Source organism: Anabas testudineus, chromosome 5 (genome assembly GCF_900324465.2).
Source record: "Anabas testudineus chromosome 5, fAnaTes1.2, whole genome shotgun sequence".
Classification (NCBI taxonomy): Eukaryota; Metazoa; Chordata; class Actinopteri; order Anabantiformes; family Anabantidae; genus Anabas; species Anabas testudineus.
The window spans coordinates 6,842,006-6,865,318 of record NC_046614.1 but is presented as its reverse complement, the minus strand read 5'-3'; the positions used below and the strand labels follow the sequence as shown (position 1 = coordinate 6,865,318).

Here is a 23,313-nt window from a genome sequence, read left to right as displayed (position 1 = left end):
GCAATTATTTAGACATTAGCACCTATCACTGCTGTTAATACACTTATCACAAAACCTGACAGTTTTTTTCTAGAAGTTATGTTTTGCATATTTAAAATAAAGGAGTAAAACCGCACTACAATCCTTAATAATAATAAAAAAAAGCAGCCCTCCTTTCATCACTAGGACGTTGTCATAATAGAAATATAACTGCAGGGCTACCGTGTTTTATGTAATGAGTGACGACTTCTGAGACACCACAGTCTTTTTTTAGCCTTTTCAGTTGTGTTCAAAGTTGTTTCACAGATTAGCTTGGACACATTTATTTCTGCTACAGTAGTTGCTGATAAAACAAGAAATAAACCTGATGTTGTCAACACTGGTAGCACACAGTATACAGCTGCTTCAACTGCACCATCGCACGTATGATGTAGCAGAATTAGTATACTAATACTATATATACTATATAAAAAGTATTTTTTTAAATTAAGGCTTAACTGAGAACTTCATCCATAACATAAGAAGAATCTAATAAAATGTGATGCCACAGATTAAACTACTCAACATTTCAGCAAGTTTAACATCAACATGCCGCAAACACATTACTGGTGGTGGAAGAAGATTAAAAACCAGCTGAGAATAATTTAAAAATATAAAATTTTAGTATATAATAGTATGACAGTATAGTGGTATTCACAGCTAAATGTACCCAAACATTGTCTAGGGAGTGAATGTGAATACAGATGCAGTATTTTCCTGTTGAAGATTATATTTGAGTCAGGTGGATGAAATATACTCAGATCGTGAGGGTTGAGAATGAGTTTATAAAGAAGAAGAAGACAAATCAACTTCTGACTCACTTTCTGTTTTTAACATTCATCCTTTTTGTCTGTGTATCATTTGATGTCTCTGTGCCTCCAACACCACCAGGGAACACACGACAAGGGGTCTGAACTCTGTCCTACAGAGACTTTAACAGGTTTGAGAACACTGTGTTTTAATCTCTAATAGTTCAGTGAATTTTACAATAATTATATTTATGTTTATGTTTTTGTCATGTGAGCAGGTGTTTCTTACCTGCAGTTCGTCGCTTGACCGCACGGCGTCCTCGTCGGGTTTCTTCTAGTCAGCAGACTAATAACCTGGTTATTAATAAGCAGGTTATTAGTCTGCTGACTATTAACCTGGTTATTAATAACCTGGTTATCAGTCTGCTCACTATTAACCAGGTTATTAGTCTCGACTGTTAGTTAGAAATGTGGCACAGACGAGTCTTGCTGTAGGTTAATTATCGGGGTTCTTCTTCGCTGGCAGCTTCTCGTTTAAATGGCGTTAATTAGTCAGACCAGGTGTTGGTAATTGGCGTCAGTGAGGCGGCGACGGGCCGGTGAAGACACTTGAGCGCAGGAGTACACCGGGGAAAGTAAGTGGCTGGGTTTTACTCTTTTCCCTTTTTCCAGCGGGGCTTTACGTTGCTTGAGTTATTTAATGTCGACGTGTGTTCACCTTTTATGCAGTTTAACACCTCGAACAGCAGCAGAAACCTGTGCGTTCAGCTGTGGCGCCGTGTTTTTCCTCCGTCAGGAGAGAAACACACGCTGACTTCTCTTTGTCCGACATCTTCTCGTATCAAACTGTCCTCTCTGGGGGCTTTTTCCTCCCTAATGTTCTCTTAGTTGTACTTTGTAGTTGTACTTAAAAACTCCTACTTTTGAATTCATTGTGCTGCTCAGCTGTAAATGTGAACTGCACTGAACTAAAGTTTGGTGCCATTAACTGCACTGGGTTTGTTGTTGCAGCAGGTAAAAGGCTAAACACTCAGCTATCTTTAAACTTTTTACAGACCTCAGCTGAATGTGTAGATTTAAAAATGACATTAAGATTCTGTCTCAGTTTGTAAGTTCAATCCTTAATGGCGTACACGGCTGATCTCAGATCACCTGTGGCTTTAGTTGTGTAATGTAATGTGATGTGATGGGCTCGGCACACCTCGTCCTCATAAACAGGCACAACGCAGGCAACGTGTCAGATGACGTGAACATTTAATGATGACCTCATTTAGGAAGTTTACAAAGGTGGTGCTTTTCAGTGATCAGCACTGTCACATAAACTCTTAACCTCTGACCCAAACAAACAATCAGATTAGCTACTAGTTTTTACCTGTTTAAGTCTACAGTATACAGGATGGCAAAGCAGCCACAGGGTTGTTTTTTTTTTTTTTTTTGTTTTTTTTGGTTAGTGAATACCTGTATTTATGAGTTATTTACTTTATTTTCCAGTATTAAAGGGAAAAATCAGCAACATCTCTACTTTTCTGCCTTATGACATTTTAGCTAAGTCAAAACTGTATTTAAAATCAAATTTACTTTAAATTTGATTTGACAAATCTTCAAACTTTGTAAAATTTTATGAAACAAGACCTAGAATAAAATTAAAATGATAAACCATTTCTTACCACTTGTACCAACTGCTCTTTAGCCACGCAGTGATTTCTGACATCATAAATAATGGTGGCTTAAGCTTTGGGTAATTACCCTTAATGCCTTTCCAAAAACAATGGCCAGGTTAATGTAGATAATCCACAGAGCGCACGCACACGCACACGCACGCACACACACACACACACACACACACACACACACACACTCTGTATGAGTTGCTTTCATAAGGACAGAAGTAGTTTAGTTTAAAAAAGACAAAACAAAAAAACCCTGAATATAGCAGAAAACTATGTGCAACATAACACTCAATGGTAAATGCGGGGTGGGGGGTTAATGTAATCAGTTGTACATTGTCACAACCATGACGTATTTCATGTAAAATGTAAATGTCATGACAAACTGGTATCCAGGCCTTTCAGTGGGGAGGGTCAGTGGGAGTGTTCATGGAGAATTACTCAATTAAGCTGCCGACTTGCAACTAGCTCAACAGTCATGAGCACAAAGTTCAGTGACCAAGTGGTGCAAGAAACAGCAACGGGGAGAGAGTGAACATTATCACACAGGTTTAGTGGTGAAGTCAGCGTTAGGAGCAGCACTTCAAGAGTAAAACCACCACAATAAGGACTGCATCAGGACAGCAGCTGGGGAATTTCATCTCTAGAACTGTAAGATTATTTTATGTTTTTATAAATCAGGACACTATTGTAAAATGTGTGTGGTTTATTCATGCGTAACCTTCGCTTTCCTTATGAACAAGATACAACCTTGTTTATACAGTTCATTTATATATAAATGAACTGTATAAATAAACTGTATATATATATATTTACAAGTATTAATATTTTTAAAAGTGTTTAAAATAATCTTGGCTAATTCTACTTGTGTAGTTTCCCTTGAATTTCACTCTTAGTCCTCTTTGCTTGGATTGGTTAGTACATCACATGTGAGTTGGGAACAGGGAAATGTTAAGCTGAGAACAGTAAACAACTGCTAAAGAACAATATCTAGCACCTCCTAGGAGCTCTATTAATAATGATACACATTGTCAGTGATGACATTGGTACCCTGCTTTTAAACACTAGGTGCTAAATTGATATTGCTTTCAGTCGCAGGTCTCAGATGGATTATGCCATGAAGTCTTTCAGCCTTCTGACTCCGTCTTCCCTCTCTAAGTAAGAGCAGTGCTTCACACATTCAGTTGGTTAGTCAATTGAAAGGTTTCCCATTTGGCATGTACAGATTGTATTGACTTGTATCTTTTGTTTCTTCTCAGGTGTGTAACAGCCAGCGTGTCAGCCAGTGCTTCTATGACCCAGCAGCTCCTCTCTGGTCGAGGTCCTCGGCCCAGACCCTTCAGGGTCACAATAGCTGACCGCAGCGTGAAAAAGGGCATCATGGCAGATGGGCTAGAAGACCTGTTGAACAAGGTGAGGAAAGAGGCAGGAGATGTTGAATGTTAGGGTTAAAGTTAAGGTAGTCAGTGACTCAGACAGCTGAAGGAATAGTAAAACCACACACTGTGTATAGAAGACCTGGCCTGTAACTCACTTACTGCTGCAACGTTCTCAATCTCTCTAAAGAACCCTGGGAGAATTGTTGCCTCTGGAGTAATGTGAATCTGGCCCCGTGACACTTTTACCTCCCCAGTGATGCACTCGCTGTCTCTTTGTGTCCCAGGTCAGTGACTCGTTGAATGTACCATGTGTGAGCGCCCTGGTGCTGGATGAAGACGGCACAGGCGTGGACACAGAGGAGTTCTTCCAGACAGTTCCTGAAAACGCTGTCCTCATGGTGCTGGACAAAGGACAGAAGTGGACCCCACATCCTGTATGTGTTTAACCCTTCTCACATTTCCCACTAGGTGACACTGTTGGACATTTGCTGCACTGAACTGTGCAGTAGGAAGCTATTGACTGCCTGCTTTTTGACTGTATTATGGCAATGATTCTTTGATGTAGTGACGAAACAGATACAGATACATTGGTCTTTACTGCAGCAGCAGTAAATATGGGTTGGACACAAATCTGAACTGTAAATGTGTTATCCTTCAAAACTGAATGAAGGAGTAACATGTCGCTTATTTTGCAAAGACAGAATACGGGGTGAACACCAGGGATTAGTTTCTTCCTTCATAATTATTTGAGAGAAAATAAAGGCTGGGGTTGAATATTAATCAGTCCCAGAGGTATAATCACATGTGAATGGTGTTCACCTAACATCAATCAATTCACTGCAAGCAGTGATTTGCACCTCGCTCCCTCTTCCAAAGAGACATTCCCAGTGACCTCACACTGACCTTGCTTCATTGTCATTTGCCTCGTGTTTTCTTGTGTCGCCTCACAGAACAGCCCCCCCAGAAATCAACTCTGTGAACACAGGAAGCAGAACCGAACAGATTTGGCCAAACTGACCTTTGACCTCTACAAGAACAACCCCAAGGATTTCATTGGATGTCTGAATGTAAAGGCAACACTGTATGGTGTTTATTCTGTGTCTTATGACCTGCGCTGTTACGCTGCCAAAAAGATGCTGAAGTGAGTGAAAGAGGCTGCCAAATATCCAAGACCTTGTGATATTTTTATGCTTTTGTTTGAACTATTATATAATTCATGTGTCTGTTTTTCTTCATGTTAAAGCATCTCTCTGGTGACTTTACTGATCCCCAGTAATATTTTCATCCTGTTAGAGATGATCAGTTTCTAATCCATAATACAGAGCACATCACATTTTGCAGGGCAACCACCATCTAACAATTCGGTTCCTTTCCTGTATGTTGGCTGCTTTTATAACACATCAACACCAGTTACAGTATTGAGTGCAGCCTCTAATATGTAAAGTATAAAGTCGTATTTTACCATGTATACCCGTGTGGGTGGCAGAGTTTAAAATAGTCAGATTACAGCAGAACAAAGGCTAGATTTTACTGAGATTAATTTTGGGAGGAGTTATGTCATCACCATTGAGATCTGCTGGTTTTCAGCTTGGCTCAGAGCTTTGTCAGAGAGGATTAAATTTACACACTAGTCAAATATGAGGCATTTATGCCATGAAAGATGTTTGTTAATGTCAGTGTTATGAGATATGAGAAATGACCGTCATGGGCTCTGAACATTCCTTGTCATTTCCCCTTGGGCTGTTGGTCTCTCGTGCTTTTGTCTTGTATATATAATTCTTCGATAAAACACATGTTCTATTGCCATACATACTGTATGTATCATCTCTCTTACCCTCTCTGTGCTTCCAGGGAGGCTCTGCGATGGACCATCTTCTCCATGCAGGCCACAGGCCACATCTTGCTGGGTTCCTCCTGCTACATTGAGCAGCTGCTAGAGGAAGAGGAGCAGGCAGAGAAGAGCCTGGTACTGCCACAGGAAAGCAGGATCAGGCAGCTGCAGAGCATGCTGCTGCGAAGGATCTCCCACTAATGATGGACTCGAGCTGATGCTGACGACTGTCCATTCTTAGATTTAGGACAAAGAGTAGATGTCACTTCTACGAACAGGTGATCTTTACCTGGTCATGTCACAGTTTCCTGTGCATTTTGGGAACATGTTAGACATTGCAACAGTCTCTTCTCACAGTCACTTTCTTGATCTGTTACATTGTTTTTGTGTCATGTATGTAGAAGCCAACACTGCAACTTATTCCTCAGAAAGCACTTTTACTCACAACTGTAACTTTTTCCTATGGAGATAAATAAATAAAACTAACACTTTTTTACTTTGCCGTTCCTGAAAGTCAATTTAAGATCCACAAGTGTGTGTGTGTGTGTGTGTGTGTGTGTGGTGGGGGGGTGACAGTTCCTGATCAGTCTCTGTAATTGGCAACAGGCCCAGTTATCTCCCACGCTTCCCTAATTGTCCCCTGGCCTGCACTGTCCTGTCAGCTGCAGCTTGCCCTTTCCTCAGAAAATCAGAGGAAGAGCTAGCAGCTGCAGGAGGTGCAGTGACGGAAGCAAACCATTATTCCAAGAAAGACGAGTACAGCTGGTGGGGCAAGTGCCACTTTGACCGTCAAGTCTTGGATGGTGGTAGCAAAAAGCCGGGGACAGATTTTAGCCAAATTGGTTCTGATCTATCCTGAAGCAGAGGCTTTAGTAGGTCAAATCATTCTCCTGTCCACTGGCATCTTTTGTCCATCTAAAGAAGATGTTATGAGAAGGACAAGGCCAAACATGGTTCCAACAGGATTTCAGTTTTAGTTGTATTTTCCTAAAAGACAGTAACTCGACTAATGTATTGAATGCTATGGATGTGTAAGTGGAACGAGATAAAAAAACCTGTATTTTCCTATTGTTTGTCACACTGCAACACATGAATGCATGCACTGTAGCTGCACACCCACATGCAACACATCATAAAAGGAACATGCACCATACACTGCCTGTTTGCACTGAAATGAATGAGGTGCCTGCTGCCACGCGCCCTCTCCAAGGGCTCAGTATGGTGTTTTGTATCCGCACCGCGTTCTGCATGTAGTGGGCATTTGCTCATTTCTAAACCACATTTGTTTGGCAGCACGTTTAGTTTGTGCTGCTGGACAGGAAAAGGAAACCAACATCCACCTGCTGGTGTCTTGGATGATCTTGAAGTTGGGTATTCAACAGACATTCAGCTGAAACTTCTGCGTCTGCTGTTTGCTACTCTGACAACAGAAGCGCACCTTGTGTACATGGTCATGTCAATGCGCACATAGCTCGTCGGCGCAGCTGCGTCGTTGGTGTCCAGTGGTTCATCCTAATGGATGAATGGAGGCAGAAGCATTATAATAAACTGTGTTTATAACAAATTTAACAGCAGCTCGGGTTGCTACCAATGACAGACGTATTTGTGGTACTATATGAATTTTCATAAAACACTTTTGTGGAGGTGACAGGGATGATTGTGCAATGTTAACAGGACAATTAGGCTCTGCGCACCTTCTTGTGTCTTATTGTGCAAAGTGGCAGCCAAATAGCTGCATCTAGAGAAAGTCATTTTACTCAAGCTGCGCAACATCTGTACAACATAAAGTTCGAACTCAACGAAGATGAATCGAGACAGGTGTGAAGCTTTAAATCTGGTTTGATCTTATTCATCTTAATGAAATCTGGTGTATCCTGCTTCAGTCAGTCAGTCAGCTGTAGTCATCCTGTGAGCGGGATCCTCAGTGGATCCAAGAGGAACCGGAGCTCTTCCTGCAGACAGTAGCAGCCGTGTGTCCGTCCCACTCAGCTGTGCTGTAGAGCTGCTGCTGCTGCTGCTGCTGCTGAGCATGTGCTCGCTGCTACACAAGACAAACCCGACGCTTCCCACCAACACACACACACACACACGCACACAGGTTGCGGACATGGATGGATGAGAGCACGGTTCCGGCGCCGGAGGTAAGAGGGCAGTTTTTTGCCAAAGAATGTTTTTTTTATTACTATAAAAGCAGCATAACGCTGATTTCCGTGCGCACTTTAGAGACATCTTAATGTCGTGTACGCATCAGTTGGCACACAGGTAGCCTCCACCGACCCAGTCTACTAACTAACAACTTTATGTGGCAGTAACAAAGGGCAGTTTGGCATGAAAAGAATGTGCAGGTAAATATTCTTATTTTAACCTATGTTGAAATAAAAATGCTGGTTTATATTTGAGCGATGCGCAGCAGCTACAGGCTGATCCAAATCTATGACCCGTCGCGCGGATGTTTTGCTTATCTTTATGAACTGGAAAAACTATAGGGACAATTTGCCTTTTATATGACCAACTTTACATGCGGAGCCTATTTGATGAGACGACTGGTCCTTGCGCGTCTTAATGTGCAGTGCGCAGCGCACAGCTCCGTGCGCTGTTTGGCACACCGAGCTCAACACCGAGCTCAACACTGAGCTCAACGAAATAACCTATCGATTTAGCCGAGGTATCTGGGTTTCATTAGAAACCTCGGGCTGTGCGTGGGAGTAGGTGCTTGACACAGTTACGGGCTCTGAGGCTGTGTGTGTTTCTCCCACGCTCCCCAGGGAGTCCTCCCTGCAGTCCGCTAGAAACATCTCACCATCTGAGTGCAGTTATCTGTTTGGATGGTTTGCTTGCGTTTTGCATTTATGGTTTGTTGTGTGCCCAGGGCAAAAACATGATATGAACATATTTCAAATGCCTTAAACTTCCCTTTAACATGTAATTTAGTCTCAGTGACCGTCTGGATACATTTGTTCCCTGCATGTGGAAGTTAAGGGAGAAATGACCCAACAGTTTAAATGCATTAGTTAAACTGTTAACACTTATTTAAACATAACCTTTGTTTGTTAGAATCAATTTAAATCATCATCCTCATTTGCCCCTTGGAGTTAGTGCAACTATGCACAGAGTGTGTTGCCTCCAGGCTTGTTTTGACTCATTGTATCCAAAATATTGCTGTACAGTTTTAGCAACCATTTGAATGAAGACCTATTTGTTCCACTGATAATATGGTAATAATAATAAAAGGCAAACAATTTTCTGAGATTTTATATTCACCAAATGAAAGAATAAGAAAAACATGCTTTATGCTGGATCTGCCTTTTGTAAAGCATTTACAGTAAAACAGTGGACATGAGCGTTTTATCAGATGGGACAACATGAAGCTCCACACATCAGATCTGCAGCATAACCCAATATCGTCGAATGACTCATATTTATACTCTGATTCAGTCCACATAGTTTGTTTGTTTGTTTGTTTGTGCAGTGCCTCTCTGAGCTGTTTTTTCCATCACATATGGCAGCTTGTTATAGAACAAAACAGTGAAAAGACAAACTGTGATGTGTACAGGAACAAAGAGGAAAAAGAAAGGAAGGAAAGGAAAAGCTATGAAAGCCAAAGTAGAAGCAGTGAGACGCAGCCGGCGAGGTGAGGAGTAACAGAGAAGGACGTTGGTTGGAACAGTGTCGAGGCTGAGAAGAAATAAAAGTCTCGATCAAAGCTTTGGGGTTCGAGCTGTGTCTCTGCTGTTCACAGCTTTGATTTTGAACATAAAGGAAAGACACAAAGTCCTGCTGGACACACGAAGCCAGGAAGCCAGTTTGCACGTGCACGTGTGTGCATGCCAATGCATCATCTTCCCATTTGTGTCTTGCTGCCACCAGCTCACACACAAATCGATTGTCCACTGATTTCCTTCTTGTGCAGTTAAGCAACATCATCATTTTTCACCGAGTGGCGTTCTGTTCAACATCTGTCAGTTGCAGCGCACTCCTTTTCTGTCTCTATCTGTTCCTTTTCCCGCTTCTTTACTGAGCTTAGGTTTTCAATAACTGGCTATTTCAGGTCCATGTTTCAGTTCAGCAATAAATAATTCAACTAATAGGACAACACAAAGGCCCTCAGTGAGAGACGGGATGCTTTGTTCAAACCTGAATAGCCCATTTGGAAAGTCAGCCTGAATAATGGATTTCTTTGCCAAATAGGAAGTGTATTCTGGTCAGTGACTCAAATGGCAATGGGTGCACTCAATTACCATGTGTAAGTTATTGGCTACATTTCTCCTAGCTGCCATTTAAAGGTAAACAGTACCTTAAATACTTAAATGTAATCTAGAACTTAAAAAAAACAAAAACCTTTAGCTCCTCTCTCTCCTCACAGTCGCCATGTTTGTCCACATTCCTCCAGTCTTGATGACCGTTTCCAGCTGTAATATGAAAGTAGCCAAAATATTAATTGCTTGGACAGAAATTCTAATTGGCCAGAAGGCATGCATGCATCTTTAACAACAGCCAAAATACAGGCTTTTAAAAATCCTGGAACAGTCAATAAACCATTCAGATTGAAGCAGAACCTGTGACCTTGCTCTTGCCCTCTCTGTGCTGAGATAAGTCAGTGTCTGGAGGACATTTATGTTTGCCTAGAGCCATCATGTGACATACAACAAACATACTGGACTTTATTTTTCTTCGCAATGAGGGCATAAGCCATTAAGTCAAGTCTAATAACTGCTGAAATTTACATTTCACTGCTAGTCAGAGGTTTGGGGGTCACTTAGAAATGTCCTTGTTTTATTTTAAATTATTCAGAAACACTGTATAGATGTAAATGTAGTTGACTATTCTAGCTGGAAACTAATGTTTTATTAATGGTCTATCTGTCTATATAGGCGTTGACTGAATAACTTCTCAGCAAACGTCAGTGCTGTGTTCTAGTGGCACCTCGTGTTCGATAATGCAAGTTTATCAATTTAAATCATTCATTGATCATTAGGAAACTCTTTACTATTGTGTAATGCAATTTCCCAAACCTTTGAACTGTATAGGGCTGTACATCATTTTTCCATAACACATGAAACTGGCACATAAAACCATTTGTTTAGATTTACGGTGTAAGCACTTTTACATGATGGCACTAATCTCGGCAATGGTAAACATAATGTTGCTTTTGTAGTTGTCTTTATGTTTGAAGGTCAGAGCCATACTTAGGGTTTAGTCATACATAGGTTTAGTGCACTTAAGAGTTGGCGTGTTTAATGCAGACAACCAGCTGGAAGTCAGATTTAGTATAGAATTCAGTTTACGCCCTGTATTGTTTTTACATTTAATCTGCTGATAGAGAAATAATCCCCTAACATTTACAGGCCTGTAATCTATATATTCCAGTGCGGCATTGGGACTTTTGTCCTCTCTGTATTCACCGTACAGCTTAGACCACTTGGACTCAGCAGGTGGCCAGTTGTACAACTCACTGCGTTGTGCTCCAATGTAGTCGTGTCTGTCTGTTTGTGTCTTGCTCTCCCAGCCTGACATTGTGACCGGAGACGGCACTCAAATACCAGCTTGATGTCTCAATACGGAGTCTATTTACATCTATTTACGCAGGTCTTTTCTTAGTTGTATAGACATAATACAAGCTCTAGTCGCTTATACTAACATTAACCATCACAACTAAATGGTACATCTGCTTACATGCTGGTGAGTGTTTACTGTAGACAGAGTATGTAGCTACATGTTTTGTGTTCTCATCGCTCCAGCCTTGCTGTTTTGTTGTTACTCGTTTCCCACTCACTACAGACTCTCACGCATGAATGCTGCAGTTTCTATTCTTGTGCACTGCTTTGTCTTAAGTAATGTTTTGTTAGAATCAGAGCTCTGTCGAGCTTTAGGGTGGCACTGTCTTGACTAGTGATTTTTTGGAACAAAAGCGACAATAGTCAGACTCATGCAGGCCAGACGCTGAAGACAGATTTTTAGAACTCTCCTATTGCAGTGATTGCAAAAAGCATCTGCAAGTATATACAATCTCAAGCTCATTACACCTGCATTAGAATAAAGTCTAATTATTAAATGCCCACTCTGAACACTCCCTTTATAGTCCTGCCATCCCAGTGATGCCTTAATCTCCCAACAACATTGCATGAGAGAAACTCCATACTTCTCCTGCAGCCTTCCTCAGTTGAGTTTAATGATCTGATTATATTTTCAGGCACCTTGCTGCATAACTTTGCATCTTAATGAGTGCAAACTTGTTTTCCTCAAACTGTTATAACTGTGCGATGGTATGGAGTTCATGTCAGCATGTATGTGCTAGGAGAGGAGGAGCACATTTATGCTTGATGATTGATGGTAGAGGTGTCACATTACTAGCAGCATTGCTAGAAATGTGGCTGAAGGTTCATGTACCTAACGCTGGAAGCCACCTGCTAGTAAGGAATCGAGCATGCTAGATGATGAACATAGTAAAAATGACCGCAGCTAGTTTAAAGACTTGTTGTGACTAGACAGTACACATTGAGACTCCTCCATTGCTGCATAATTTATCAATAACAACAATAATTCAATAATTTGAAAGTTACCTTTTTACATCACCATAATGATATGGCGTTATCACTAAGAGTTGTCTGGATCTGCTTGTCACTAAGAGCAAAAGATTAAAATATTCAACCCATCATCCACACAGTCTCAATAAACACCATTTTCCTGTAATGTGTTTGAAAGAACTCGAATTTTCTACATTAAAATGTACTCCCTGTTTCTATTCATGTACTTTTCTTCTCACTGCATTCGATTTTGACAACCTGTTACATCAGCTGGTCTCACATGAATAGCAAGATTATCCTCACTGCCCTTCATCTTTTTAATCTTTGCGCTGCTACTTCTGGGACATGCTGAGGCGACTGGAGCTGTTCAATTATACATGCCATACAGGCTCTTGTCACACAATTTTTTAGGCTCCCTGTACCGCAGGGGGAAAGGTTATAGAGCATCACTTAGATCTTTGTGGAAAACAGTGGATCTGAATGTCAATTCAACCCCTCTATGCTGAGGCCTTGCTGCACTGTTGAAGTGAATACGTATGCATTATAGTATCAGATTGATCACACAGACTGTGGGGTTTTGTGATGTACTAATTTAAATTTTGATTGCTTTTTCTAAACCCGTGCTAGTATCCTACACTTCCTAGAATAACTGTCTACAAGCCCCGGGGAACAGATGTAAATGGTTGCATTCCAAAACTGACTGTTTAGGTGGAGAAGCCAATAGTGATCAGCAACATTAGAGTCGAATCAAAGCAGATTTTGCAGTCAGACGCTCCAATTGGTGAAAATACTGCACATCTTACTATGCCAATTGCACTCTGAGCCACTGGGGCTGCTATAGGTTTGCTGCATTCATAAACAAGTCACATGAATAAATAACCTTTTGCAGATAGAAAATATTTACATAGAAATGCAACTCAAATAAGAATCCAAAACAAAGGATTAGGGATTAGAATCCAGATCTGATGTCAGGTACTGTGTTGAATAAAATGAATATGTTTACATATTGCATATGGTTAGGTGTACATTTGCATACACAGTAAACCTCATCGAAAATATCAGGCATCACCTGCAGACATATAAAATAAGATCAGTTTATTATCAAATAACAAAATGAGGTGAGAAACTAAAGGCACATCACACATACTGTATATGTATGTAAATGTTCATCCTGATTAAAGAAACCCGAAGTGCAGTTGGAACTGCATCATCTTGTGAGCAGTTTTTAAAGTTGTTGCTGAGATGGTACAGTCAGTTCTTAAGTGGTCACAGTCACCTGGAGCGCTCCCTGAAGAGCGTCTTGCACTCACGGACAACTTAATTAGGAAGCCATCTTAAGAAATGCACTTTCACACTTGCCTGCCTCTGACACAGCTAGTTATTAGGAGTGGTGGTTTTATCTGGATTTGAAACTGAACAGAACACCTAACCCAGACCAACCCCCAGGTACACATTTAATGAGAGAGAACATTTTATAATATCTATCTTATGGTGAAAAACAGGTTGACGTGAGACGTTGCTTGACTGAAAATAGGTTTATATCGACTGATTTTTCACACCTCTGCTTTGAAATGACAGACTAAAACACTGATGTATAGTTCAGCTTACTGAGAAAACCAATGTAATTAAATTACTTATATTTCAAATGGAAATCCTACTCTTAAAAAAGGAAATCACACTAAAAGCACAACCTGTAAAAACAGATTAAATTATTAAATTATTTGAGGGAAACCTGTTTATGACCTGCAGTTTCTATCAGCTGCCGTGCCTTTTTATAGAGCAATGGCACTATCTGTCCACCTTTCCTGTGCTTAATGTCTAACCTGTGCAGTCATCACAAAGCGTTTCACTCAAGTAATCATGAGCAGAGTCTTTGGGGACTCGTGCAGTCTGCTAGGGACTGGAGGAAACCAGGAAACCAGCAGCAGTTAGGGGAAGGCTGATGTAAGACTTTAGAGTGGAAAAAAAATTCTGCCACCTCTGCTCCCCGGGACTTGTTTACCAGTGCTGCGAGCTTGCCTTACTTTTTACTTCCTTCCGATTCACGCATTTTGTGCTTTAGCAGACATTTCAGATGTCCTACTTGCAGGTGATACATTACTGGCTGAAACGAATCCCTGACTTCTCTAAAACTCTGTACTCTCTACACTTACTACATTTCTATCCATCTGCATCTAGCATCCTTCCATCAACCCGCCTTTTGCTCTCATTCTGCCGCTGATGGCAATCAGCCGGTCTGCTAACGCCCAGACCAGCAGGAAAATGAGTCTATTCTTCACTTGCTGTTTTTTTTTTTTTTTGGTTCCTTGTTTCTTTTACTTTACTTCCCCTTGGTAGCCATCCTTTTATTTATCCTTATACTGTTAGATATATCTTACAATTCACAGTGGTACAATAGTTTATAGAGTATTTGTAGTCTCAGGGGACTTCGTTTCCTCCCGTGTTCTGCTGTTGCCAACGCCCGGGCAGAACAGGAATATATGAAAGTCAACATGAGAGGCAATATTCAGGACATAGAGAAGTAACAGAAGCTTTTGGTGTTTCACTCTCCTGTTAACATTTTCCCGCAGCACTCAGCAGACATATAAGATGTACCAGTATGTGCATTTTTTGGCTCCTGTGTTCTTCTCTGTGAGAATGCAACATGTTACAAGTCCTCTTTCCTGTTGCAAAGAAACGTTTTAACTCTGCTACACTGCTCCACTGTCTCACTGTCACTAGCATGGTGTCACCAAACAGCTCATTGTCACACACGCTTAAATGCTATAGCACCTGTGCCCTCATTAATCAAGACCCTTGTAGCGTGGTTGCCGTGACAACAGTAACAGGGAGAAAATGAGTCCATCACTCAGCCCAGTGTCTTGCTGCCATGGTGCAGTTGTGCAGCGGTTGATAGTTGATTTGCTCCTCACTCGCTGGTTTGCCATCAACTGTTGTAAACCCTTGATGCAGAGATTTCTATCTCTTTGTGAGCTCAGGCAAAAGGAAGCTGTGATTTAAATAGTTCAGCTGATATCCTGCAGGTAGCAATCAGTAGTTATCTGTGTGCAGTAGCGATTTTTTATAAAAGCTACAGCAAACAGCGGTTCAATAGTGTAGTGTTAAGATCTCTTCCCTCCATGCAGGAGAGCAGGGTTTTTTGTTTTAATGACAAAAAGTGTTAATGTTAAAAGCATAACAAAAGTCCTCAGTGGCCTGCAAACTGCAGCAATGACTAACAGCAGCTACTGCTACTTATGACTAAAGAGCATTGAATTGGACAGATAGAGTTAGCTGCTTCTCAGTGCTTTGTCATTATGCTAAGATAGGCTAAATGACCCCTGACTGCAGCTATAAGCATTTTTTCCTAAACTACAGAACAAAATATTTCAATATGTAAAATGTGCTTCAGTAAAACGTTTGTAAGTTGTTTTAGTCAGTCTAACTGCAGTTAAAATTCACCATATCTGTTTTTTTTCTACCTGTGATCTGCATTGTGTTTGACATTTGCTGTTGGTTTATTCTGCAGTGTTCCTGCAGACGTCCTTCCACAGTATATTTTAGTGAATTAACTCTTTAGATATCACACTGCTTCTGCCATAAGTTAACTAAAGTAGTTGTCAGTTTGAATAAGACCTTGCAGCACTTACTTAATATTCCTTTGGCTACAGACATATTTTAAATAAATCATGTGGCCTGCTTCAGCTGGCAGAGGTGAGATCATAACCAATTTTGCTGAGTTTGTTGTTTTGGCTGATCCACTGAGAGGGCAGTTGATTGCCTGCGGGTCTGATTACTTAGCTTCATTCAATTTGCCTCGTCCCCTGAGCTCCAGTACACATTAGCGATGGCCAACTGTGGCGGCCTGCAGTTCTGACAGCATGCGTGCAGGTCTTGTGTGCAGTGATGGAGCCACAATGGTAATCAGGGACACTGATAGGAGACAGATTGAAGACTGGATAAATGCATAATGTAGCACCTGTTCAATCTGCAGATGCTGGCTGGCATAGATAGATAGATAGATAGATAGATAGATAGATAGATAGATAGATAGACAGATAGACAGATAGATAGATAGATAGATAGATAGATAGATAGATAGATAATTAGATTTCATCTTTTCTATATAAAGTTATGTTAAGATGTCTGAGATGCTATGACAGAGAATAATGAGTTTGGATTCTCTGCTCCACAGTTAATTTCTCATCTGTCTGTATTGTTTCTTCCTTCTAGAGTTGTTACCAAGCTGTTATTCATCTATGCATCAAGGAGGCTCAGCCTGGTGCATCATGGGAGCTAATCAATGGTATGACAGATACATCATATGAGGACTAAGAGGTCATCATGGACGGTGACACTTACACCTCAGGCCCAGCCACCACTGACTGGCTTGGCATGGTTGCCGGCGTGGAGGGAATGGGAGCCCTTGAGGAGGAAGGAGGAGAGGCCTCTTCCAGCAGCTCCGCATCCTGGTACATGCCATACTCCTTGGACTTCCAGGTGTCGCTCACTGCCTTCCTGATGCTGGAGCTGGTGTTGGGTTTCAGCAGCAACCTCACCGTTCTTGTGCTCTACTGCTCTCAATCCAATTTAGTGGACTCAGTGAGCAATATGGTCACTGTAAATCTGCATGTGCTGGATGTGGCGGTGTGTGTGCTGTGTCTGCCCCTCACCGTAGTGGTTGTGCTCCTGCCCCCAGGACAAAACTTGGCTTTGCTCTGCTGCTTCCATGAAGCCTGTGTGACTTTTGCCAGCGTCGCTACAGCCATCAATATCTTGGTTATCAGCTTGGACCGATATGACATTTCAGTGCGGCCGGCCAACAGACTGCTGACAACACGCAGGGCAGCGCTGCTCCTGACTGCTGTTTGGGTCACCTCAGTGGCTGTGTTTTTTCTCCCATTCTTGGAGGTTCAGCTGAGGTCCAGTGGAGAAGGCTCAAAGGAGAGAAGGCAGGTGGCAACCTTGTCTTCATCCTCGAATGGCATCAGTTCAACAGTGGTGCCAGCATGGCGCAACATGACACTGTTGTGTGTTGGTGGGCGGAACTATCATACAGGTCTGAGTATGTATTACCATCTCATCCTGCAGGTGCCCATCTTCTTCACCACTGTGACATTCATGCTGTTCACTTACTCAAGAATACTGAGGGCTTTAAACATCCGCATTGGCTCCCACATGAAGAAGAGCCAACGATTCAGAGGCTCCTCCTGCACGGGGCATCACAAGAGGCAGAAGAAAAAGAAAGCAGGGATCAGAATGATTGATGGTGCGGAGGTAGGACGGGAGCACTGCACCACAGATGGTAGTAAACAGCTCAGTCACCCTCCGCTCATTTCTTCCCCCTCTCCCACGCCAACAGCAGCCTCTCCTCCTGCTCTATCTTCATCTGCACCGCTGGTCACCTCTGACACGAATGCAGCTACCCCCATGCCAGCCACCGTGGGTGTCCAGGCATCCGTGTCAGCCATCATTGCCTTGCGGCGGGCAGTACGGCGACATAGGGATCGCCGAGAGCGACAGAGGCGGGTGTTCAGAATGTCCCTCATCATCATCGCTACCTTCCTGGGTTGTTGGGCTCCCCTCTCTGTAACAAACATGCTAATACTTGGCATTGGCCCCAGTGACGCCCTGGTCAGCCTGCGCCTGTGGTTCCTAGCTCTGGCTTATGGCACTACTGTCTCCCACCCCCTGCTTTATGCCTTCACCCGACAGAAGCTGCGGCGTGCCCTTCGTGCCAAGGTTAAGAAGAGGGTGGTTTCCCTGCTCCAAGTAGACCCTTCGCCAGACGGCACTGTCATACACAACTCCTGGGTAGAAAACAGAAAACCGAGCCGGCAGGTGCGGCTGGAAGCAAGTGAAGGTACTGACCGCTGCCTGGCAGAAGCCCTGTGAGACTAACACACATGGGTTAGGCTTATACAATTAAAAACCAGTCACAGGTGTGTTTCATTATGAAGCTCACTGGTGTGTGAAGCTGGAGTAAGACATTTCCACACATTTCCACCTCTGGGAGATGTTTAAATGTAACAGCTAACTTCAACCTCAGGCAGCAGTGGAAACAGGATACTGACGTCGCTGTTGTGCACAGTGAGCTGGAGAAAAGTGTATATAAAGTGCACTCTGTCAAAGACTGAAGTCTGTTTACATGTGGACTTGTGTGATAGAGCATTCTCATAGTGGTGCTTACATAACTGCTATAAAAGAATGTGTTTAGCGAGAAGAGGACCCCGCTCACATGCTCCAAGGCAGCTTTAAACATTGTGGATGCCCTTCAAGCACATGATATTCCAAAAAACTCTTTGATCATTTTTATGCTTCCACTTTTGTCTGAGCTAAACAAACATATATAGAATGAGCTACTTACTTGCAGGTGTTGGTAGCTGTATTACATCAACTGGCTGGAGTACCTGTTTCCTCCTGTTTCTAGTCTTTATGCTAAGCCAAACTAAACCAGCCACCAGACATGACAGTGGTATTAGTCTTCTTGACTCTTTGGATAGAAATGTTTAACCATCCTTTAAATAGTAAAAAATAATTTTTTATTGTAATATTTAGAAAATTATAATTAATAATCGGGAGTAGCTAGCTCTGGTGTAAACCCCTCAAAAATCCACTTGGCTACCCCTGCCAGAGTCAAAAGGTGACATGTACTTGCCTTGTAATTAGGAGTGAATAAATGAATGTAGAACATTTAGTACAAGGAGGAGGAGAACCAAAGTTGAGGCTGAAATACACAGGGCCTAAATATTCCTAATGATTATTTAATATTTAACCTCACGGTGAATTCATATTTTTGTCACACTACAATGCAACGTTTTGATGACTCTTTGAGTTACACATTTCTACAAACTGTATTTTTTATTATTATTATTATTATTTAATAACAGAGTACACTTTCATGACTAATAATATGCAGCTTATAAAAGCAGGGTTTTCAATTTAAGCTTATACTAATTTTATAAATGTGCCCATTTTCCTCGGTTACCCCATTAATATTCTCTGTTCAGCTCAGTCAACGCCTCACGTTGTCAACCAAAGCCTACAGCCTCACCAGTAATATGTACTGTAGGCATATTGTTTGGGAATGTGTCATATTTAGGGGACCTGGTGGTTAATTTGGGATTTTGGCAACAGTCCTCCTTTGAAATAACACACGTACATGATGTAAATACAGGTCAGATCTGGATTTATTCCATGCGAAGCCTACAGTGTGAGTCACTCAGTCTATGTGATTATAGACTGACTTTGTTTGATTAGAGGAGCTCTTCAGTCGCACGCAGTTCCTCTCTGTCAGTACACAGACATCTGGTCCCATAGGTCAACTGAACATTAGTGCATAAGCAAACACAAGGGAGTAACTATCTCTACAACAGAGCAATGACAATTTAGAGGCCACGTGATTTCGCTCCTGAATGTAAAAATATACATAAGCTGTCATACTGTATTTATACCAAGAATATGCTCTCCTTACAAAATTGTCTATATGGTGCCGTTTTTGTGTGAATGTATCAGGATACAAAGTGACATTATATCAATAAAAATGAAATACTGAGGTCTGTATTTACTGTGTGCATTCAGCTATGAATGCGTTACTGCATATGATATTCAGAAAAATACAATATATTAATATTTATTTAGTCCAAAAGCGCAAAACAGTGAGCTCTTACAGGGCTCAGTTGGTCAAAAAGCAGGCTCATATATAGAGTCCTTTACATGATTAGTCCCTCTGTACCTGATGGAACACCAAATCCTCCGGGATACAACCATACATTACTGCAATAAATAACCACCGTAGTGTTAGTGCCATTCTCTGGGGTCTGTGCAGAACAGAGGCTGCATGTGTTCACTTCTAACAATCAGAAGGCTGACAATAGTATAGTGAGTAGGTGGTGCTATTTGTATGTGTTAATTCTCACAGTCTTGTATCTGCTGGTGTGTTAAAATCCCATTTTACTGCTGAACTACCTTTACTGTTTCAGTGCATTCAGTCTACATGTAATCACTTACTACCTGGAGGTGCTCATGTCGTGCTTTCCCTCCCAGTAAGTTAATGCTACACATTAGTTAAAAAGCTGCCACAGTCCTGTTTGGAAACTTGCGTGGGCTTGTAGCTGCGTGGGAGCGCCTCGGCGGTATAGGACAAAAAGAAAAAGGTCTAAAGAGGTCATCCATGTGGGATGAAGCCTGCAGCGCTTAAAGCTGGCGAAAACAATCAGACCATTGCATGTACTTCCTTTAATGATATCTTTCGCTTCAGATGACAATGAAATACAACATTAATTCCGAAAATGAAAGCAGCTGTGGAAGTCAACGCGTAACGAGGGCGACCTCTGCAGTCATTAGCGCACGGCGCGTACCGCAGAAGCCGAAATAGCTCAGTTGGGAGAGCGTTAGACTGAAGATCTAAAGGTCCCTGGTTCGATCCCGGGTTTCGGCAGCTGCAGGGGAACTTTTGAAAACACACGAGGGGGGAGAGACAGAGACAGGAATCACTGAAGGCAGAGGTCGCACTTAGATTAGCAAGAGGTGCGTCAGTGTGAATGGTCTTCGTGTTTATTAGTTGTTATTGCTTTTCAGCGTCAAAAGCTTCAATCTCACATTATTTTAAACGGACTTTAAGAGCCTTCTAATTAAGTATTTTTTGTATTGATTGCTTTATTTCTTTTACTGTAGTGATCATCTTTTAGAGAACAAAACATTTAGAGGATAATGACATAAAGCTGCATGTAGTTCAGCCACCTGCAGGATGGAAAACAACTTAGAAGTTGTATTAGAGTAGTAGAAATTCAAAAAAAGATATTAATAAAGACAATGAGTGAAGATATGTTGAAATAAAGAAATAAATGCATAAATAAATCAATTAAATTAACAAGCTACATTCCAAAGCATCTATATTTATTTGTTTAAAAAGTAAAGCAATTGTGTTATAGGGGTATATTTCTCATTCTCCACATCTATGAAGGCATCATGAAATGACAGTGATGGAATGAACCCTGATGAAAACAAGTTATTTACATCTACATAGTGAAAATGTCTCTGGTGACAGTGCTGCCATCAAACTGTGTCTGTAAGAAGTGCAGACACAGTTCTTACAGTCGCCACTGTCAGTGTGTAAAACTGAAGGAGAATTACCAAAGCAAATAATCTTTATGACAGTGAGCGACTTGTTTATTCCACCAGATGGGGCTCTTGTAGCTAGATGTGTTTTTTTTTTTTATATATATATATATAAGAAGTCAGTCAGTGCAGACCTTCAGAAAGGTGTAGAACCGGACTAAACTCAGAAAGATGATGTGGGTGAGAACCACTCACATATTGTGAAGTTAAATTAAAAACCTGTCCCACACTCTTCACTGAGACACATTACAGTGATTTAACTGGTCTACATATATTGCAGGGTGGTGTTATCATGGGAAAATAGCGTGTTATTAGATCTACATAAACTATACACTGTGGTTGAAATGTACAGTAGGTGATAAGTTTCCTCTGTGTGCTGAAGACTGAATAAAAACATAAACACACATTGTAACATGTCCTGTAAAAAAACATTTATTAGAAAGAAGAACACATCCAGTCAAAGTCATGACATTTAAAGTGCACAGTGGTGATAAGGAAGTAAAAAGACCAGTTGCAAGTGCGCTGTCAAAGATCAGACTGAAGCCAACAGTGTTTTTATCAAATACTTGACAACTGATGATGTTCAGGTGTGTCTGTGTGTCTGTGACGATGCTGCTGCAGCACAGGAGGAAGACGTCTGAGGAAGGTCATCTGGAAATGGAGAAAGAAGCAGAAGGAGGAGGACCAGTTCATTAGCTCAGTAACTCCACAAATGAGGTGTTTGTCAATATATCACATTTATACTTATCTTTTTAAAGTTGAAATATGTGTTGTCTCCGCTCCTCTCAACTCGTCTGCTCTATCTAAAAGATAAAAGGAACAGAATAGAGAACAGAACACTTAATATCAAATAATACCAGAATAATATTAAAATACTCATTTGAAGCAGAAAATGTGACAATAACATGTGAAAATATGATAATAAAAGTGTATTTATCTTTTTAAATGATAGGGTCCACACTGTCTCCTCTGGTGCTGTTTCTTGTTCTTTTTCTGTCCTCTTTTCTCTAAAAGGCAAATGACAAACAAGGAGAGACGATGTAAACAACTTGGGCAGTCAGAAGGGTTTCTGTGTAGATGGATTTTAATAATAACTCTGTTGAAATGTAGACTTATCTTTTTTTAAATGAGGGTTTACAGTGCATGTCGTCTCTTCTCTTCTCTCCTCTGTAACCGACAAACTGTAGATAAAGGGGAATAAAAGTCAGCGACTTCACTAATGATGTAAGAATAAGAAATAAAATGCTGATAAAACAAAGAATCAATGTATACTTATCTTTTTTTATGAGGGGGTTCACAGAACACACTGTCCAGGCTCCTTGCTCCTCGTCGCGTCTGCTCTCGGTTTCCTCTTCACTTCTGAAAGACACAGAACACAAAACATCCTAGATAATACACAGGTTTACCAAACACAAGATTTAATTAGCGTTTGTGCATGAGAGGGGTCACAGTCCACTGTGTGCTGTCTCCTTCCATTGTCTCGTCCAGGCTCCGTTCTTCTTGCCTTTCTTAAAGTCAGATACGAGGAAACAGCTCACTGCAACAACAACATAACAACTGTTGTAAATCCTGGTTTTCACATTTTCACCACTGAAGGATTTAGAGTGATTGTGAACATGTTGAATTTAGACATTTGTTCAAAAGGCTGTCTTACCAGTCTCTGAACTCTGGACCTCTCAGGGTGGACCACTCTGTCCATCACTGGCTGGTCTGGTTCACTGGGAGAGAGAAGTGCAGGTGGGGTCAACATGGCCACTGGCCTCTGTCTTGCTGTTCAGAGCCTGTTCTTCCTTGTTGACCTGTCAGTTGTGATGTTGTCTGCTCTGACTCTGTCCCTGCAGCTGATGTGATAGTTCTTCTCAATCCCAGTTTAGACTTCAATGTGAATCTTGTGACTTCAGTGATGAATCGGTCCAGTTAGTAGAGTTGGGTGTGTTTGGAGCTCCAGAGACAACATTTAACCTTCTTTAGGTTAAGAGAGTTCGTGTCTCAGGAGGTCCTCGTAGCTCCCTCCCTCACTTTTTCCACCGGTTCAGATACAGGCCA

The 23,313-nt window shown here is 41.5% G+C and overlaps 2 protein-coding genes and 1 non-coding gene across 5 annotated transcripts; all 3 read left to right on the top strand.

The window, feature by feature from the left end:
* Positions 1 to 1,225: 1,225 nt before the first annotated feature.
* cidec (cell death inducing DFFA like effector c) lies at positions 1,226 to 6,137 on the top strand. Of its 2 annotated transcripts, none has more exons than XM_026346972.1 (6): positions 1,226 to 1,402; positions 3,527 to 3,592; positions 3,694 to 3,847; positions 4,098 to 4,247; positions 4,764 to 4,954; positions 5,665 to 6,137. In XM_026346972.1, the coding sequence occupies exons 2-6, from the start codon at positions 3,540 to 3,542 to the stop codon at positions 5,843 to 5,845; spliced, it is 729 nt and encodes a 242-aa protein (XP_026202757.1). In that variant the 5' UTR covers positions 1,226 to 1,402; positions 3,527 to 3,539; the 3' UTR covers positions 5,846 to 6,137. The 2 variants fall into 2 exon arrangements, with proteins under 2 accessions (XP_026202757.1, XP_026202758.1); XM_026346973.1 differs by lacking the exon at positions 1,226 to 1,402 and adding an exon at positions 2,923 to 3,085.
* Positions 6,138 to 7,618: 1,481 nt separating this feature from the next.
* On the top strand, positions 7,619 to 19,702 carry LOC113155472 (G-protein coupled receptor 22-like). Of its 2 annotated transcripts, none has more exons than XM_026350235.1 (2): positions 7,619 to 7,785; positions 16,381 to 19,702. In XM_026350235.1, exon 2 carries the CDS (start codon positions 16,492 to 16,494, stop codon positions 18,040 to 18,042), a length of 1,551 nt encoding a protein of 516 aa, XP_026206020.1. In that variant the 5' UTR covers positions 7,619 to 7,785; positions 16,381 to 16,491; the 3' UTR covers positions 18,043 to 19,702. The 2 variants fall into 2 exon arrangements, with proteins under 2 accessions (XP_026206020.1, XP_026206021.1); XM_026350236.1 differs by lacking the exon at positions 7,619 to 7,785 and adding an exon at positions 7,844 to 7,989.
* An 812-nt stretch (positions 19,703 to 20,514) lies between these two features.
* trnaf-gaa lies at positions 20,515 to 20,587 on the top strand. Its single transcript has one exon. It is a non-coding gene; the product is annotated as a tRNA-Phe (tRNA).
* The last annotated feature ends 2,726 nt before the right edge of the window (positions 20,588 to 23,313 follow it).